Below are 21,046 nucleotides of genomic sequence, written 5' to 3' on the forward strand. Positions count from 1 at the left end.
GCAAGTTAATTTGTTGCATCATATATTCAATCAATTGTAGATGGAACATAGTCTTCAAAAACATTTGCATTTATCTTTCATATTTATATTATATTATATATCTCAAAGTACTTCATACCCAATTAAGTATTTTAAAATGTAGTCACTAACATAATGCAGGAAACAAGGCAGCCAACTTGCACACAGCAAGCTTCACAAAGAGAAAAGTTATGTCAGTTGAAGGATTAATATTGACCAGGTATCAAGAAAAATTCCCCTTTCCTTTTAAAATTGTATGATTGTATCATTTACATTCACGCGAGAGGCCAGAAAAATCAGTGACATTTAACTGGGCACAGTTGCAAAACAGCAGCTAGTGCCCTATGCAACTAATGAAGAAATCAGCAAGCAAGGTCACAAAGTCAGAAAAAATAATAACAGCTGAGGCAAACTACCTTGATTTGACATCATTTTAAGTGTTCTACCTAGCTGCAGCAAATAGGACATGCAAATTTGCAGCTATAAAGTTTCACATACACTGTTTTAAAAAAAATTAGCTATCTCTAAAAAATTGACTTAGCAAAAATGACACTCTAATATTTTAATGTCCTATTATTTGTATGATGGAACTATGCTCCTGAAAGTCTCTGGAAAATACACAGATCTAGTTTATCTTAGTGTCAGTTGTACAGTAAAAGAAGATCAAGAGTGAACTGTAATGAGCAGCACTTATGAATCCTACAATGGAATACATTTCAATCCCGTATAACCAAAGCAGTACAAAGAAAGAAATAGATGCTATGTAATGCAAGTACAGTTTGACATTTTTATATGTTAATTGCTTAGGTACTACAACTTTTAATTAAAAACGAGGAATAAGATTGAAATGAATGTAACTGATTTTTGCTAGTTACTTTGGTTTGAGTGACAGTCATTTATCAAACTTTATGTTTCAGCCCTTCCAGTAAATTCTCTATTGGTGTACTTTATTAAATATGTTGCAAATCTGTGAACTATAATGGTTCCACATTCAATTTATAAGTTCAGATGAAAACCCCAAATGAGAGGTCAAAGTGGTTTTTGATCTAAAATGATAATTTTTCACAGTTGCTTAAATAACTGATAGGAAATTGTTTTGCACTTGCACAGCTAAAATTGGGCCATTAATCACCAATGCGCCCCCTGACTTTGTTGCTCACAGCCTGTTCTTTTGCTATGCGTGGTCTCTTTAAAATTGCTGTGCAGCCATGCACACGTGTATCTTAACGAAAAAACTGGTTACATGTGATCTGTTTGTTGCACTGCAAGGTACACTCTGGATTACTGCTCAACTGTGTAACTACGCAATGCAGAGGTAACACTGCCAAATATCTACACTCACATTGAAAACTTAAATCTTTTCTTTGTATTGTTGAATTGTAAACTACATTACAGAATAACAATTAATCGCATTTTTAAAACACCTTCAAAATAGCAAAATGTGTCAAGGCATTTCAGACAAGGTCTGACACCAAGGCACACAATGAGCTATCATGACAAATGACCAAAAGCTTATTCAAAGAGGATGATTTTAAGGAGCCTCTTAAAGGAAGAGAGAGATTTGGAGAAGTGATGAGGATTAACAAACAATTTGACAGTCTCTACTTTCAGAAAACACATCTGTTGGCATACCTAGCTATTTCCTAGACAAGTTGGATAATAAATAAAAATCTTAAGAGTGTTTGATAGTGTCAATGCTGAGATTATTTCTCTGGAGAATCTAGATTTGGAATTAATTTCAAGATAAAGGTATGGCAATTTAGGATTGAGGTAAAGGAGAGATTTCTACTCCAGTGGGTTCTGTAGCTTTGAAAATGTCTACTTCAAGCCAGTGAAGGCTTAGTCCTTGAGTAAATTCTAGACAGAGAATATTAGGTTTCTGGACACGAAGGAAATCATTGGATATGAGACAAAGGCAGGGAACTTGAGTTGGCATGGAAGCTTGATGATGTTATGAAATGGTAGGGCAGTTTTAGGGGGCCATACGGCCTAGTCATGCTCCAATTTCTTATATTCTTTCAAGTTACATAACTGTTTACTTCTGCCTAAGGGAGAAATCGGTAATGTTAATGAATGGGTTGAAAGGATAGAGCTGAAGAAAGAAAAGTATGAATGTTTTTGCTGAGCTTATAAACTTCCCAATGGAGAGGACTGTTTTAAAACACCAGAAAACATCCCAAGAATTGTAGAAAAAGGGAGAGAAAAATATAAAATATTAACAATTGCTAGAGAAAAAGTATCAGGAAACTAAAAAGCAAAATGTTAACTCTGTTTCTGTCTTGTCAGATGCTGCCAGGCCTGCTGCATTTCTCCGGGGTTCCGTACGTTCACTTCAGATTTCCAGCATCTGCAGTATTTTGCTTTTATTTCAATATCTTTTCTCTTCCGGGTACACGCAGCTTGAAGTAATTCTGTTCCTCTCTCCGACTGGATTTCTGTTTTTATTTTTCAGTTTGTACTGAGGAAGGGTCACCGGACCCAAAATGTTACCTCTGTTTTCTCCTCCACAGCTCCAGCCAGACCTGCTGAGCAGATTGTTGACCACTTTGCAGAATACCTCTGCTCTGTTTGTAGGAATAAGCCGAACTTTCCATATGCTTCCATTTAGGTAAGCCACCCCCATGCTGACATGTCTGTCTTTGGTTGGCTGCTACAGTCCAATGAAGCACAATGCAAGTTCCAAGAACAAGTGCTCATTTTCACTTCAAGCACTTTACAGCCTCTTGGACTAAATACTGAATTCTACAATACAAAGCCTGACCATCTCCAAAGTTCTTGTATCTTCCCCACGCCCTGCACCTCATCTTACTTCTTTCACTCTCGGCAGACAGCGCCCCAGACAGAGTTGGGCAAAGTTTCTTTTAAGTACATTTAAGCAGAGGTAGATAGATACTTGACTAAGGAGGGAGTCAAAGAGAATCGAGGGTAGACAGGAATGTGAAATTTGACAGCACAATCAAATGTGCCATATTTTTATTAAACGACGGAGCAGACTTGACAAGGTGAATAGTCTACTCCTGCTGCTACTTCTTAATATCTTATAATAGCTAATGTAGACAAACTGTATATATTATTTCTGCAAAGATTACTGAAACATTTATATGCTGAATTCTTTGGTTCTATGTATTCTTCTTTTCATAAACACCAGCTATTCCAGTTTGCTATAGCATGCAAACCTTCACATTCCAGTCTCACCAGGTTCCAACGAATTAATGGATAATCCCTCTTCCACTTGCAAATGCCTTAAACAGCAACAGCATTCTCCTTCAGCCTTGACCTGCATGCAATTTCTATTCATCCATTGGTTTTCTCCTCATGCTAATGTTTCTACATTAATGTCTATTGTCTCAGTCATTGTCTGTTCACATGACCCTCCAGAATTCTCATCTTAAATCCCACCATTTTCTAACTTCTTTACTGCCTTTAAAATGTTTGCTTTGGACTTGGTTTTGATCCCGTCCATAAATATTGGGTTTCCATAACTCTTCTTTGCCCTTTTTTGATACTTATATTTTGAACTAAATTTACTGATCACATGGGCCAAATAGCCTGTTTCTATCCCATATGTCCTTACCAGCCCAGGCTGCTGTTAATACTCCACCTGGGTCTCTTCCTATTCTTCCTCATTTAAATCTATCATCATGAATTTCTATTTCTTTCTCCATATGCTTAACCATTTTAGCTTTAAATGCACAGATATAATTTCCTTCACTGTATGGTGGCTCAGCTGCTACCGCTGCTGACTCAAGGCACCAGCAACCCCGGTTCGATTCTAGCCTTGGGTGCCTGTCTGTGTGGAGTTTGCACATTCTCCCGCATCTGCGTGGGTTTTGTCTGGGTGCTCTAGTTTCCTTTCACAGTCCAAAGAGGTGCAGGTTAGGTGGATTGGCTATGTAAGCTGCCCACAGCGTCTAGGGTGGGAAATGCAGGTATGGGGTAGGGGGTCGGTCTAGGTAAGATGCTTTTCGGATGGTCAGTGTGGACTCAATGGGCTGAATGACCTGCTTCCACAATACAGGGATTCTATGAACTACTCTGTGTGACACTGAGTTCCACATGCATAAATATAACATACAACACTTGAAATTTTCAATTAATCCCCACGCAATAACTGTACACATTTACAAGCAATGACAAATGAATTCTGGCAATTTTTGTTTGAACAGAGGAGATTGCAAGGTGATTTGACAGAGGTACTTGAAATCACAATTGGCTGGGGTAGGAAATATAGAAATAACAGCTGCAATGAATAAAGTACGGATCCAGAATATGGGAATATATTACACTTAAGTTTAGGATAGAGAGCAAGAGAAATTTTACGCTATGTCATAGAATGCATTCTCAAAGTTAAAGCTTGAAGCAGAAACCATGAGCTGAATTTTGTTGGGGGAGGAATTTTGTCGCCGTCCACTCCAATCACACAGCCTAGCTCCTGGAAGGAAGTTGGTCCTGAACAGATTCATGTCAATGTCAAACCATTGCATAATTTGCTCCAGGTGGTCTTAAGGAAGGCAGGTCAAAATTCTACCTAACTGGCACAGAGTTTGGCAGGCTTATTAAAAAGGCTGCTCGGGTCTCTCGCCGTCACTCCATTTTGTGGATAAGACCTCCACCATGACTTCCATTAAATACAGCAGATAAATATTTAAATGAAAGAGTAATAAAAAAAGGCTATGGGAAAATTGTGGCCATGTTTCAAGATAACATTTCAGGTCTGTGACCTGTGAACATGTACTCACAGCTAATTCTTTATTGTAATTTCTAATAACTATCTGTTTTTATTTTTAATTATGACCTAATCTCTTGAAATGAGGAACTTCACATAACTCAAAAATATTACCCGAAATGAAATTTCTAGATTTTCTCCTCCCCAAATATCCATACCACTGTCGTATTGCCCAAGCTCGATAAAGTAATTCCTGTTCATTGCAAATAGTCCCCCTGCCATTGTTGGTGACCTGAATAAAAAGACATAAGAATGAAAAAAGAAACATTTCTTAAGGCAACTATAAACGACTGCTGCAGATCTGAGCAAAACTGGTTAGAGTTTCTTAAGATGCATCTGCCTACGTGGCAAAAGTGATGAAATGCTTTAATGAAAACACAATTCCCTCTTCCCATTCTGAAGGCAGAAGTCACATGTTAACAGGTTATAGTCCAAAAGGTTATCTGAAATCACAAGCGTTCCGAGCAGCGCTCTGAAAGCTTGACGTTGTAATAAACCTGATGGACTATATCCTGGTGTCATGTGACTTCTGACTTTGTCCAACCCAGACTAACACAAGCATCTCCACTTCATTCTGAATGGGGCCAGCAAAAAAATGAAGACTGAAAATATAATCCACAAGTTTTAAATAAGAAAGAGAATCAATTCAATAATTATGACAAAAATGAGGTTTTTTTTACTACCATTAATTGTTGTTTTAAATCCAGTTAGGATGTACCAACAACCAACAAGTACTTAAATTCAAATCCCAGCAAACTTATTTTGGTCCAGTGTTTTTTCTGTCACATTCTGGAAAGAGAAATAATTGAAATTTAAACAGTACGCATGATTGATTCAGTTTGTACGTGCTCGATGGTTCTTTTTTCAATCTGACCAGCACGATATTCAAGAGCCAGCATGCCCTAGTATTTCTTCTACACGATAACAAGAAATTTCTGTTCGAATCAAGTACAGCTGGAAAATCCATGAATGGACACACTCATAATTTAAGAGAAGCATGCAGTCATTCTCAGTTTACTGGATATTCTTTAAAGTGAGGGAAACACTTTAGTATATATTAAAGTTGCTTGCACAGAGATGACTTAATTCTTAAAATTATTTTAATTATTTTGCTTAATCCAGTAATTGAATGGAATGTTGTTTACTTTAAAACAAAATCAATATTATGTGACTTTTTCTGACACTCGGGTTTAACTTTGATGCTCTGTTGGTTTCAAAGAACACAGCAACATCTTATAGAGGTGTAAATCCAGTACCTAAATACAACCACTAGTACAGGATTTCCCAGGGCACATTACGTAAAGCTACCCTTGATCTTCAAACAAAGAGGTCTGTGGAAAGTTTGGAAGGCTGAGAATTAACCACAAGAGAAATCTAAAATACAAGAATGAAATCATCTAGGGCAAAAAGGTTAGTAAGGCAAAACAGTCAATCATAGCAATAGCACCACTGGATTCTGCCCATCATTCCTTTGCAAGCTCCACACTGGGGATAGTTATAATCCCATTTCCTGTTTTTTCTTACAAATTGCCAACCATCCATGATTCATGTGCACAGCAAGTATTTCCAAGACAGTGTCCGCATGGCTGTGTTCAAAGATGAAAATTAGCATGGTTTCCAACTCCTCCCCACAATGCTGCTCTTGGCTTCTATTCCCTTTGCTGCTTATAAGCAATTAAAAGCCTCACCACACAGTAGGCAGGAATCCTTGCTGAGAATAGCAAAGTTTCATCCATAGCATGCAGAAGCATTCAATTGCTTAGAACAGCGGGAGCAGGAGGTAAGGATCCAGGACCTATGAGAATGGGTTCGAAGGAATGTAAAAGAAATGTGTGCATTGATAGAGTTAGGGAAGAGCAGAAAGATGCATGGAAGGAGAAAAGAAAGAAGGAGAGGGCCAGCATGATGTAAGGGGCAGCAAAACCAGAAGTATAGGCATTTATATATATGATTTCAGCAAAGACAGAAGTGGAGTTATATCAATAGTTTACCAAAAAAGAAAATTATGTGGCACAGTGGACTGAGAGAAAAAGAGTTAGAGATAGGCATAGAGTTAGGCAGGCATAGGCAATTTAAAAGTCAGAGAAGTGGCAGTTGTGGCTCAAAACAAAGAAATTAAAGCACTACAACTTGAGAATGAAACTTTAAAAACAGTTGTCTAAATTATAAGACTTTAAAATAGTAAAGGAACACGTACATTTAGGAGTGCAAGTAGATTGAGTTTAGAGGTCAGAGGATCAATTTCTTAACTAAACTGTAAAATGAACCGAGTTGGATGAGAAATTTCTCCTGTAGAGAGCTACAATGATCTGAAATGCATTTTTAAAGAATAGTAGAAGTAGATTCAATGTTAGTTTTGCAAACTTTGATTTGGAAGAATGAAGGGACTGAATAAAAAGCTCTTTCAACAACTAATTGAAAGCTTTTTCAAACAGCCACTACAGTCATGATTGGCTAATGCACCATCTTATCTGGTGAAAGATTCAATGAGGATGACAAAAAAAAGAAAAAAGAATTGTTGGTTTTACATATAAAGACATGAGATTAAAAAAAACTGGAAACAATATTGGAATTAAATAAAACTTTTGAAAATAATGCTGAATGTTCTCTGAGAATTCATTACTGGAAAAAGATTTCAACTAGGTTCACTGGAACAATACCAAGGAGACAAAGCTATAGTTATGAAACAAAGGTTCAGGGAATAGATATGTTAAGCTAGAAATGAGATTAAACCAGGACCACACCATAAAATGATGACAATTTTGATATGTTAAATAGTGAAAAATTGTTTAAACTAAACAGTGAACAGTTAACAAAATACAAACTGAAGTTTATCACCAAAGTAATGAAGGGGAAATTTAAAGCTATATTTTCTCCAAGAGTGATTGGAACATTGAATCCTTTATCCTTAGTGGCTTGGATCAGATACGCAATCATCAAAAGGAAACAGGGAAATATATTAGAGCTGGAAGAGCAGAATCTTAAAATCATTGGTACAAATCTCAACTGATGAAAGTTGTTGTTCTGAGAGAGGCAAAATTACATATCTTGCATTGTGAAGATTTAAGAAAGTACTGGATTACTACTTGATTGCTGCAGTCGGTCCCTCTTGTCCATTCAGCATTGAGGCAGGCAATGGATCCCACTTGAAATGTAGACCCCAGTTAAATCCACCCCTCACAACTGGGGAAGAACTGTAGATTAGTGTGTCAGCATTGATGATGTCAATCACTGGACACACCACTGTCTTGCGATCCTGCATAATTGGAGCCAGAAGCGGTTGTAACCACATCTCATTCACCTCACAGTGACTGTCAAGAAACACTAGAACATCTCCTGTGGAAAAAAATGCTAAAAATTAGGTGAGAGAACTGATCTCCAAGCGTATCTAAGATCGTCTGGTAATAGTACCTAAAACATATCTTACTTGCTAATTGATGAACTGAAACTTTAAAAATTATTTTGAGATTCATTAAAAAGCGTCCAAGCAGTTTGCAAGATTTTAACCTACATAAGATCTGATGAAGTTAGATCAGAGAAGTAAATAGGAGTCATGCAGAATCTTGTAGCAGTTAATCAGGTAGAACATTAAAAACTACCTTTGTCACCTATGTAACAAGCTAATGGAGCAAGTTGCTCATCTGTTAGAACTCATCCAACATTCATCCCATCACTGGGAAGCAAATTCACAGTTGGTTACTCACAAACCATAGTAAGCAAGGTTGAAAATGACGTCAGTATTCAGATGAGTTACAGATAAAATTGGGAAGCTGAGGTTTGCATAGATGCTACAAATAAGGAAAAGGTGTAATGTTTTAATATATTTGCACACCATAAAATTAATTAGCGTTGAGCATCTATTAGAGGATCTCCCTTTGTACTCACAGCAAATTGTTACTTCCATTGTTTCTAGCTTGTTTAGCACTTCTACTCAATAATTTGTCTATTTTCTTTTACTTTGCTCTGTTTTGTGCCTTAATTTGACTCGAACTCTTCTATTTCATCTTCTATCCAAGACCATCTCAACCTGCCATCTTCTCAAGTTCTTCATATCCTCTTCCTTCATCACTTCTTCCCACTCCCTACCCAGCCAGTTCTCCAGCTGCCCCACTTCACTATCCTTTTTGCCCAGCTGGCACCCTCTTTCCTTCTCCTGGCCTTGCTTTTCTGGTTGATACATTAACGGTTCATTGTGACTAACTCTACATATTGCCTTTCCCTACATTAGCCACTGCACCAATAAAATACACGTGTTAGATTATCTTGTCATCATCAAACTGTTGTTTGTGGATGCTTTCTGTGCATAAATCAGCTGCTATCTTACCTAATTACAACAGTAGCTACACTTCAAAATATCCATTGACTAAAAAGACATCCGGACTTGGAGATCTGAAGTTGTGAAAGGTGAATGTTTTGATAATTTGGAGAATTGTAAAAACTTTAAGGAATAAACAAAGAAACAAAGAAACCTACAGCACAGGAACAGGCCCTTTGGCCCTCCAAGCCTGCCCCGATCAAGATCCACTGTCTAACCTGTCATCTATTTTCTAACGGTCTGTGTCCATTTGCTCCCTGCCCATCCATTTACCCGTCCGAATATATCTTAAAAGACGCTAGCGTGTCTGCGTCTACCAGCTCCACTGGCAATGCATTCCAGGCGCCCACCACCCTCTGTGTAAAGAACTTTCCACGCATATCTCCCTTAAACTTTCCTCCTCTCACTTTGAACTCATGACCCCTCGTAATTGAGTCCCCCACTCTGGGAAAAAGCTTTTTGCTATCCACCCTGTCTATATTCCTCATGATTTTGTAGACCTCAATCAGGTCCCCCCTCAATCTCCATCTTTCTAATGAAAATAATCCTAATCTATTCAACCTCTCTTCATAGCTAGCACCCTCCATACCAGGCAACATCCTGGTGAACCTCCTCTGCACCCTCTCCAAAGCATCCACATCCTTTTGGTAATGTGGCGACCAAAACTGTACACAGTACTCCAAATGTGGCCAAACCAAAGTCCTATACAACTGCAACATGACCTGCCAACTCTTGTACTCAATACCCTGCCCAATGAAGGAAAGCATGCCTTTTGCCTTCTTGACCACCCTATTGACCTGCGTTGTCACCTTCAGGGAACAATGGACCTGAACACCCAGATCTCTCTGTTCATCAATTTTTGCGAGGACTTTTCCATTCACTGTATAGTTCGCCGTTGAATTTGATCTTCCAAAATGCATCACCTCGCATTTGCCCGGATTGAACTCCATCTGCCATTTATCTGCCCAACTCTCCAGTCTATCTATATTCTGCTGTAATCTCTGACAGTCCCCTTCACTATCAGCTACTCCACCAATCTTAGTGTCATCAGCAAGCTTGCTGATCAGACCACCTACACCTTCCTCCAGATCATTTACATATATAACAAGCAACAGTGGTCCCAGCACAGATCCCTGTGGAACACCACTGATTACAGGTCTCCAATTTGAGAAACTCCCTTCTATTACTACCCTGTCTCCTGTTGCCCAGCCAGTTTTTTATCCATCTAGCTAGCATACCCTGGACCCATGTGACTTCACTTTCTCCATCAGCCTGACATGGGGAAACTTATCAAACACCTTACTGTAGTCCATGTATATGACATCTACAGCCTTCCCTCATCAATCAACTTCGTCACGTCCTCAAAGAATTCTATTAAGTTGGTAAGACATGATCTTCCCTGTACAAAACCATGTTGCCTATCACTGATAAGCCCATTTTCTTCCAAATGGGAATAGATCCTATCCTTCAGTATCTTCTCCAGTAGCTTCCCTACCACTGACGTCAGGCTCACCGTTCAATAATTACCTGGATTATCTTTGCTGCCCTTTTTAAACAAGGGGACAACAAGTTAGCAAGCAGATTAAGAAAGGCATTCAACCTGCTGAAAGCAAGTCAGCAAAGTCTAAGTGTCCAAGAGGTGGAGCCTGAACTGATAAAGCCAGCAAATGAACATGTCAAATTCTTCTAAACTCCAATGAGTATAAGCATAACATGTTCAACCATTCCTCACAAGGCAACATGTTATCCCCGGAATCAGCATGGTGAATCTATTTTGAACTGTTTTGAATTACTTCTAGAAGTAAGTAAATTCCTTATAAAAGAAAGGAGACCAAAACAGTACATTGTACCATTTGAGATAATGGGAACTGCAGATGCTGGAGAATTCCAAGATAATAAAATGTGAGGCTGGATGAACACAGCAGGCCAAGCAGCATCTCAGGAGCACAAAAGCTGACGTTTCGGGCCTAGACCATTCATCAGAGCCCTGATGAAGGGTCTAGGCCCGAAACGTCAGCTTTTGTGCTCCTGAGATGCTGCTTGGCCTGCTGTGTTCATCCAGCCTCACATTTTATTACACTGTACCATTTAGCTGTTTAATTACTGGCTGTATTGACATGCTAACTACTAGTGATTCAACATGTACTCCAAGGGATAGCAGAAACTGCCGATGCTGGAGAATCTGAGAAAGCAAGGTGTAGAGCTTGTAGAGCAGGCCAAGCAGCATCAGAGGAGCAGGAAAGCCGACGCTTCGGATCTAGACCGATTCTCTGATGCTGCTTGGCCTGCCGTGTTCATCCAGCTCTACACCTTGATGTCTCTATACTCCAAGGGAGTCTGGTTACCAGCAGAACTACAAACGTGGCACAGCAGTTGGGTCTTGTAAGACCATGAGGTGACACAATTTATGTAATATGTAACAATTATCCTTGGGTCTAAGATTCAAGAACAATTAACTGCTTAAAATTCAAACCTAAATAAGTTGTTAAATGGTCTCCTAAACATGACAATCAAGCAGTGTAATGATAAACCCTTCCTGGAAAGGGACAAATTGCCTGGTATTATCATAGACTTCTTCTCTTTGCTATCGCCCCAACAATATCTTTGGGTGGATGTGACAGCACAACTTGTTAATCATTGCTGAGTTACCACATGATAAAACATTGTGCAATACATATTCTTACTCATTATTTCAATAAGCTCCCTTGCTATATCATATATAAAATGCAAATGCCTCTTAGGAATCAGCAAATTAAGTTAAACTGTCCCAGGAAAACTTATCATTTGTAAAGATCACTGAGCACCATTTTCTCTTCTAATATGAAGTCAGTCTGGTTTTGTCTCATTTGCACTTGTCTACTGTCTAGTCCACAATGCAAACATATTGACAAAAGCTGCAATGGAGACATAGCTGCATCCTAATAATCTGAAGATTTTTCCTTCTTAATCAACAGCAATTCTTTGGTGTTTAGGCTCCCACTTGAACAGATATTATTGAGATGACAATCAAAAGCTTTTAAAAGAAATACTTCTTGTAGTTTTACAAACTATAAATGGGATGAATCTGGTTTATTCCCGCTGAGATTTTACTTCACCTAGAGATGGGAAAAACTAATGCTGGATTAAATAGTTGAATAATCTCTAACGTGCATGTGATTAGTTGTTTAGCTTGAAACTCACTTTCTAAACATGAAACCCTTTAGGAAAATCAAGCTGCAATCTGAAATAACATTACTGTGCAAATGCCATGAGCATTTATTGGCTTCCTTTTTTATCAGTAACACAGCACTGAAACAGGCCCTTGGGCCCAAACTGGTCCATACTCACCATGGTGCCCTCTCATCTAGTTCCAATTGCCCACATTTGGTCCCTATCCCTCTAAGCCCTTCTTATCCATGTGCCTATGCAAATTTTTTTTTAAATGTTGCTATTGTATCTGCCTCAACCACTTTCTCTGGCAGCCTATTCCATATACGCACCACTCTCTGCATGAAGAAGTTGCTCCTCAGGTCCTTCTTAAATCTATCCCCTCACATCCTAAACCTATACCCTCTAACTTCCAGTTTCCCATTCCTGGGAAAAACTATATGTATTCATCCTACCTATGTCCTTCATGATTATATATACCTCAATAAGATCACCCCTCATTCTCCTACTTTGCAAAGAATAAAGTCCTATCCTGGCCAACCTCTCCCTATAGCTCAGGCCTATTAGTCCTGGCAACATCTCGTTAATCTCTTTGCACACTTTCCAGTTTCACTATGTCTTTTCAATCACAGGTGACCAAAACTGTAAGGTGCACACAATAACTCAGTGTGGCCTCACCAACGACTTATACAACTGTAACAACCTTTCAACTCCTATACTCAATGCCTTGACTGATGAAGGCCAGCACGCTAAATGCCTTCTTCACCACCCTGTCCAAAGGTGATGCCACATTCAATTAACTACGCACTTGTACTTCTAGGTCCCTCTGTTCCACAATACTCTTCAGGCCCTTACCACTTACTGTTTAACTCCTACCATGGTTTGACTTTCCAAAACGCAACACCTCACACTTAAACGTATTGAACTGCATTTGCCAATCCTCAGCCCATCTGATCAAGATCCCTCTGTAATTTTTGATAACTTTCTTTGCTATCAACATAATACCTCCGAATTCCGTATCATCCGCAAACTTACTAATCATGCCCCGTACAATCACATCCAGATCATTTATGTGAATAACAAAGATCCCAGCACCAACCACTGTGGCACACCACTAGTCACAGACCTCAAGACCGAGAAACAACCTTAACCATTACCCTCTGCTTCCTACCATTGAGTCAATTTTGAAACCAATTATCTAGGTTTCCCTGGATCCCAAACAACCTAACCTTCATGACCAGCCTGCCGTGTGGGACCTTGTCAAAGGCCTTACTAAAGACAATACAGACCACATCCACTGCCCTACCTTCATCTATCCTCTTGGTTACCTCTTCAAAAAACTCTAAAAGGTTTGTCAGACATGACTCACACGCACAAATCCATATTAACTATCCCTAATCAGATCTTGACTATCCAAATGCTGTTTGATCCTGTCCCTCAGTATCCTCTCCAATAACCTGCCCACCACCGATGTCAGGCTCACTGGCCAGTAGTTCCCTGGCTTATCTTTGCTAACTTTCTTAAACAATGGAAAAATATTAGCCACTCATCAGTCTTCCGGAGCTTCACCAGCAGCTGAGGATGAAGCAAAAATCTCAGCCAGGACCTCTGCAATTTCTTCCCTGGTTTCCCACAACGTCTGAGGATGGACTTGATGAGACCTAGGGAATTTTCTATCTTAATGTGCTTTAAGGCTGCAAACACCTCCTCTCTGGTGATGTGTATGTGGTCCAAAACATCCCCACTTGTTTCCCTTACTTCCTGAGCATCTATGATTCTCCCCTCAGTAAATACTAAGGAGAAATATTCATTAAAAATCTCCCCCATCTCTTGTGGCTCTACACAGAGATGGCCATACTGATCTTTAAGGGGACCTATTCTCTCCCTAGCCACCCTTTTATTCTTAATATTGCCATAAAACCTCTTGGGGTCATCTTTAATCTTATCCACCAGATCAATCTCATACCCTCTTTTTGCTCTTGAGGATTTTCCTCTTGAGTGCGTTCCTACACATTTTATAGTCATCTAGGGATTCACTTGAGCCTGATAGCTTAAACCAATGTATGTCTTCTTCTTTTTCCTGACCAGAGCCTCAATATCCTAGTCAGCCAGGGAGCCCTAAACCAGCCAGTTTTTCCCTTCATCCTAATCAGGACATACTCTCCCTGGACTCGATATCATACTTTTAAAAGCCTCCCATTTGCTTGGAATATTTGCATAGAGATTTTTGTCTCATGATATCACCTCATCCTTGGATGTACCAAGCTTCCTGCTCTGCTGCCAACACATCTGTGCAAATCCAACCTGAGTTACTGGTTTGACACCGTGGTATTTTCAAAATTTACTATCTTCGTTTTGGGAAGCAACTCCAGTTGCCTTAGTTAAGGTGCCTCACTTGGTGACTTTTCTTTAATTTCAAGATCACTACCAAGAATTCATTTCTTTTCCTACAAATGCCTCAAAATACTAGCTTTTAGATGCCAGCTTTCTGCCTTAACTGTGCATTTAGGTGGTGGTAGAATTTGGTAGCAGTTTGCTCTCTTGCTCGAGTCTACACTTTGCACAATTCCTACTCCGGGAATAATTCTTTTGGGTATTTTGAAGACATTTTAACTCCGCATTGGAACTATGTATTTGAACAATAAATCAGTACAGGAATAATAGCAGAATTTTTCATTTACCTGAAGTGCCCAACTTTAGACTTGGCCCATGGACATCTATTTATTCAGGAATAATTTTCCAGTTGCTCTCTTGGCATTTCTACTCCTTTCTTCTACGCAATTTGAAGTAGTTTTAAGGACGCAGAAGACTGGCATGTTAAAGGATGAAGCATTCAAATGTCTCAAATGAATGAGTGTCCAAATTTGACTTAAATGATATCACTGCAGATGACCAACGGTCCATCTTTCTATCTTGTATAGGTATCATGAATATAATTTCTGTGTAGATGATGAATAGCAAACTGGCCTTGAAAACATGACATTCTCTTTCTCAGACTGAATTACAATGCACCTCCGGCATAAGGATGGGTGAAGATGGTGCTATACTTGAATGGACTACATCTGCTATCCAAACTAGAGGGGAATTCTAGTTTATCAAACTATGGATGTTCGAATGTTACTAATTTAAACTTCAAAACATTCAACACATCATCCACGTGATGTAGTTGGGATATAGGCTACCTGATTTGTAGAAGGCAATAAATCAGATAATTGAACTAATTGACAGCATAGGGTTTCCAAACCTCTGGGTGGTTTGAGGTAATGTTTCGACTTCTTCATGCTGATACTGCTGTGGCCATCCTGTTGTTGAAATATTAGCTGAACAATCTCAAAATCAGTTTGAATTGCTAGACACAGAAAACCTTTTCACAATGGTCCCCTAATAAATTGGGTTTTATTATGTTTTCAATTACCTGCCTAGGCATTTGTGAGTATCTGACTTATTTCTGTAAAAGCACATGGAAGCATCCTCCTTTGAAGTAACCTGTACACTGGAGTTGCAGCACTTATTTTTGCCTGGCCTGTAAATTGGCCTGTTCACATTTAGTTTAAAATTGAACCCGGAATTCCATCACTAACTGGACTGTTATGTTGTCTGCTCCACATGTATTTAATGTTCTTTTTGGAAGGCAGGGAACTCTTCCCACAGTCACGGAGCTTAAAATTCCCCTCTGCACTGTGAGGTTTAGTATTAGATCTACTCTGACGATACAGGGTTGTACCTTCAAGGTACCAAAGAAATGAACACCGTTACATCAATGAAACCCATGTTCCATTCTGCACTATTTTTAATCCTTGATGGATTACTTACTTTGATGAGTCACTTAATCTAAGTTTGTACTCTATCTTGGCCTGATCAAGACAGAATTTTTTTTCCCCTTTATTCATTCATGGGATGACAGCGTCGTTGACCAGGCAGCACTTAAGACCATAAGACCGTAAGAGATAGGAGTGGAAGTAAGGCCATTCGGCCCATCGAGTCCACTCCACCATTTAAATCATGGCTGATGGGCATTTCAACTCCACTTCCCTGCACTCTCTCTGCAGCCCTTGATTCCTTGCGAGATAAAGAATTTAGCAATCTCTGCCTTGAAGGCATTTAACGTCCCGGCCTCCACTGTACTCCGTGGCAATGAATTCCACAGGCACACCACTCTCTGGCTGAAGAAATGTCTCCTCATTTCTGTTCTAAATTTACCCCCTCTAATTCTAAGGCTGTGCCCACGGGTCCTAGTCTCCCTGCCTAATGGAAACAACTTCCTAGCACCACCCTTTCTAAACCATACATTATCTTGTAAGTTTCTATTAGATCTCCCCTCAACCTTCTAAACTCTAATGAGTACAATCCCAGGATCCTTCGCCATTCATCATACGTTAAACCTACCATTCCAGGGATCATCCGTGTGAATCTCCGCTGGACACAGTCCAGCGCCAGTATGTCCTTCCTGAGGTGTGGGGTCCAAAAGCATCTGTGGATTAAGTGACTCAACAAAGTAAGTAATCCATCAAGGATTAAAAATAGTGATTAAAAACAGTTTACTGCTCATCCCTAATTGCCCAGACAGCAGTTAAGAATCAACCACATTCTTGTACGTCTGGGAGTCACATGCAGGCTAGACCAGGCAAGGATGACAGTTTCCTTCCCTAAAGGACATCAGTGAGCCAGGTGGGTTTTTCCAACAATTGACAATGATTCATGGTCATCATGGGATTTTTAATTCCAGATATTTATCGACTTCAAATTCTGCCATTTGCTGTGGTGGGATTTGAATCCAGGTCCCCAGAATGTTATCTGTCCAGGGATAATACCACTAAGCCATCATCTCCCCTGAGGACAGGATTCTGAGGCCATCTGAGGATTTTCAGTCTCTTTCCAGGTGTTGCTGTGTACTTAGGATATGCACTATTCCTGAATGAGGCTGATGCATGTCTAATTTAGAATCCGAGCTGTAACTTTACATGGATTGATGTGTGACCTATCAACTTTTCTGCACACCTATTGTGGGTTGGGGGGGCAGTGAATTACAAATTTGTTTGAAGTTGAATCTTCTGGTTCTCAGTTGGTCAAATTGGGACATCTTTGACGATTACCTTTGATGAATAGTGATGCAATCTAGTAGAAGTGCTAAACTCGTGTTTGAAACAGCTATCAGTTTTACTTTGATCTGATTTAACCATTTCTAAAAATGTTGAATTTTCTTGTCAAATATATTGTTCACTTATGATGCCATTCGTGAACTCACTTCCACTGCTGTTTTCTGAATTGGGAATGTGGGCTATTTAGTTGAATCTTAATTTCATCTGCTGCCTCCACTGGTAAGGCACCATAGCTTTGGCTGTGGAGTGTCTTGCACCTTTCTCTTTCCCTTTACCTGGAATGAAATTATAACTTCTTGCACCATCAGCTGTTGCCTGCCTTTTGACCTTGTTTGGATTTGCTGTGACTTTGGAAGTTGTCCTTGGACAGCCCTTCAGAGTTCAAATGTTCCCTATTTTTTATCCTGAATGCACACTAAATTTTTCTTGTGAGACTTGGTCAGCATGGACAAGTTGTCCCAAAGGGTCTGTTTCCATGCTGAATGAGTCTATGTATGAGGACACCTGGAATGCTCCATACTACAGCATTCTGCAATCTCTCATCATTTAAGAATACCTTGCTTTTCTATTTTCCTGCCAAAGTAGTCAAAACATTTTCACACACTATACTCCATCTGATATTTTATTTGCACACTCACACAACCTAACTATATCATTTTGCAGAATTTTTGTAACACCCCCACAACTTGCTTTCTTAACTATCCGTGTATCATTAGCAAATGTGGCTTCGATACATGAAGATGTCCCTTCTAGTTTACAAATAAAGACTGTAAGTAGATAACGTCCTGTCAGTGATTCCTGTGGCACTCCACAAGTTATAGCTTGCCACCCAAAAATGCATCATTTAACCCGAGACACTGTTTCCTGTTAGTTCGTCAATTCTTTATCCATGACAATACATCACCCGCAAAGTAAAAAGCTCTTACCTTGTGACAAACCTTTTTATGTGGCACCTTATTAAATGCCTTTTAGAGATATAGATACATGACACCTACTGAATTCCCCTTTATCCATCCTGCTTGCTACATCCTCAAAGATCTCTAATAGACTTGTCAAATATAATTTCTCTTTCAGAAAACAATGTTGACTCAGCTTAATTTTCTGAATGTCCTGTTAATACCTTTTGTTGCTATGATATATATAGTAAACATTCACAAAGAATGGCCTTCAAAGAAATTGAGAAGCTCATTTTCCAAAGAAAGCTACTTTTAGTAATGAGTTATTGCAATGGGAAAGCAATGTTAGGATTGAGTCAGCTGGTATCATGCTTTTAGACAGTGTTAACACCTTACTGATGGCATGGTAAAAACTGGACTTAGATTCATTAGAGTCAGATCTAATTAACTTCAGATTTTGTTACCATATTTGCACTAAACTACTGACCATCTGACTTCCCTCTCCGGTCCCCATGCTAGCTTATACTATGAAGTTTATTCTCTGCTGATGTTTTCCCCTCCCTTTCAAATTTTCCAGCAGAAAATAAAAGTTCACCCAGACTCTTCTGTCCTAGTCAACTACAACAAGGTCAACAAACTCAATCTCCTTTACATATTCTTTGAATGTACTGTAGAATCTGAAATGCATAGCCATCCTTCCACAGTTCCATGTGTGTACCTCCAAAATCAACTTCTGCCCTGTCACAGGACTGTGGAAAGCCATTTTTTCCTCAGTCTTCTCAATATTTAACATACATGGCTAGCCACACCATCTTTCTCCAGTGCCTATGCTTCACTTGCAGCTAAGTAAAATTGACCTGATTGGTACCATTCTTATCAATTCAATCCTTGTCAGAGAATCTCCTGATCCGGCTTCTCTTCTTGTCCCCATACCTGTTATCTCTGGAGTTCTCTATGAATCTATCTTTGACTTCTTCCTATCTCTCACTTGCTGCCAACTTTGGTGGCATAATATGAAAACACATCAGATTGCACATGTACACTTAGGACATTTAGTTCTACCTTGACACTATTTCTCAATTCTTCTAGTCTCTCCTTTGTCAAGCAGCATATCCGGCTTTTGGTTTTCGATGAGAACATATTTCCTCCAGTTAAAAATTGCGAAGATGAAACAAGTGTCTTCTACCCTCACTGTAATCTCAATTTCCCTATCTACTCACTCCATCCCTCTCCCCAGCAACTGTCTGAGGCTGAAGGAGAATATTTGTAAATCTGTCCTATTTGAAGCTAAGCTTCTGAATCTGAATCCCCTTAATCGCCAAGATTGTACACACATGATTGTCCAAACTTTTGTTTACTTTTATTAGTCAATTTGTATCACAACATTTATGCCATGATAAAATTCCAGATGATTGTGAAAGCCACGGAAGAATTCGAGTGATTATTGGAGAAAACATATGATTCTCAAGTTGAATCTTCTCCCACATCTTGATGAGAACCTTCAACTTAATAAATAATATTTCTAATAACAATCACAATAAATTAATACAGTTAAATATTTTCAAGTACAAGAAGTTGAATTCGATACCTGTTGCACGGGATGCTCCAATCATTCTACCTCGTATCAAGCCCTCTCGTCCAGCATTTCTAACAAGTTTCACTTTTCTAGGCAAACTATTGCGTATATAATCCTCCAGCTCACCTTTTAGATTAACTGACAAAAAATGAGAACAGAGGATACTTACAAGTATAAATGATGACAGCTTGCAGCTGAAATGTTACATGGTAATCAATAAAGCCAGCACAGATGATAACCATCAAGAAGCAAGTCACTTAATTATTCATACGAGACGGCCCTGTTTATTTTGAGGGCTGGACTGTTTGATGGAGCTTGATATGATAATAAAATGAAAATTAAGGATTCACGTACATCATATATATATGCAAGTTGCATTTCAAGGTGGAGACTACCACCAGATTCAATGCTTGGCTTAACACTAAAACATGGAGTTATGTTAGTTTTTGGGATGCCACATTCAAAAGCTTATTTTTACTGGCCAGGTGGACTTGAAATCCATCCTATTGTATCTGCTCACTTATGTTTTTAGTTTTAGCAGCATTATATGCAAGTCAAAAGCCACAAAGGCACAAGGAAGGATGAAAAGAAGTGAAATGTTTCAAGAAATGTTAAGGTGACTCACTGAAATCACTGCTGTCATCCACAAGTATAATTTCATGCAGCAGGTTCGCTGGAGAACGATTCAACACACTCTGTACTGTCCGCAGCAGAGCTGATAATGCTTCATTATAAAAGCAGATAACAACACTGGCAGAAGGTAAATTCAGTGGATAGTTCTTTTCTTTACACCTGAAAACAAAAAAAGATAACTAGGATTGAAAATAAAGGAAAGAATATATCAATTTCTAAAACAAAATTATCTTGTCTGAATAATATGTTTTAATTGCTGATAATGAAATGTGAGGCTGGATGAACACAGCAGGCCCAGCAGCATCTCAGGAGCACAAAAGCTGACGTTTCGGGCCTAGACCCTTCATCAGAGAGGGGGATGGGGTGAGGGTTCTGGAATAAATAGGGAGAGAGGGGGAGGTGGACCAAAGATGGAGAGAAAAGAAGATAGGTGGAGAGGAGAGTATAGGTGGGAAGGTAGGGAGGGGATAGGTCAGTCCAGGGAAGACGGACAGGTCAAGGAGGTGGGATGAGGTTAGTAGGTAGGAGATGGAGGTGCGGCTTGGGGTGGGAGGAAGGGATGGGTGAGAGGAAGAACAGGTTAGGGAGGCAGAGACAGGCTGGACTGGTTTTGGGATGCAGTGGGTGGAGGGGAAG

The 21,046-nt window shown here is 39.4% G+C and overlaps 1 protein-coding gene across 5 annotated transcripts in view; it reads right to left on the bottom strand.

Annotated features, from left to right (window-relative positions):
* The window catches only part of galnt11 (UDP-N-acetyl-alpha-D-galactosamine:polypeptide N-acetylgalactosaminyltransferase 11 (GalNAc-T11)), a 175,728-nt gene that overhangs the window by 30,305 nt on the left and 124,377 nt on the right, over window positions 1-21,046 (bottom strand). For 4 of the 5 annotated variants that reach the window (XM_048551106.2, XM_048551074.2, XM_048551093.2 and 1 more), the window contains 4 exons: window positions 20,403-20,569; window positions 19,790-19,915; window positions 7,831-8,080; window positions 4,859-4,976 (listed from right to left, as the gene is read on the bottom strand). In XM_048551106.2, coding sequence (XP_048407063.1) covers window positions 4,859-4,976; window positions 7,831-8,080; window positions 19,790-19,915; window positions 20,403-20,569 — 661 coding nt within the window. Of the gene's footprint in view, window positions 1-4,858; window positions 4,977-7,830; window positions 8,081-16,592; window positions 16,678-19,789; window positions 19,916-20,402; window positions 20,570-21,046 lie in introns of those variants that run through there. The other variant, XM_059639861.1, reaches the window with a different exon arrangement.

Source organism: Stegostoma tigrinum, chromosome 2 (genome assembly GCF_030684315.1).
Source record: "Stegostoma tigrinum isolate sSteTig4 chromosome 2, sSteTig4.hap1, whole genome shotgun sequence".
NCBI lineage: Eukaryota > Metazoa > Chordata > Chondrichthyes > Orectolobiformes > Stegostomatidae > Stegostoma > Stegostoma tigrinum.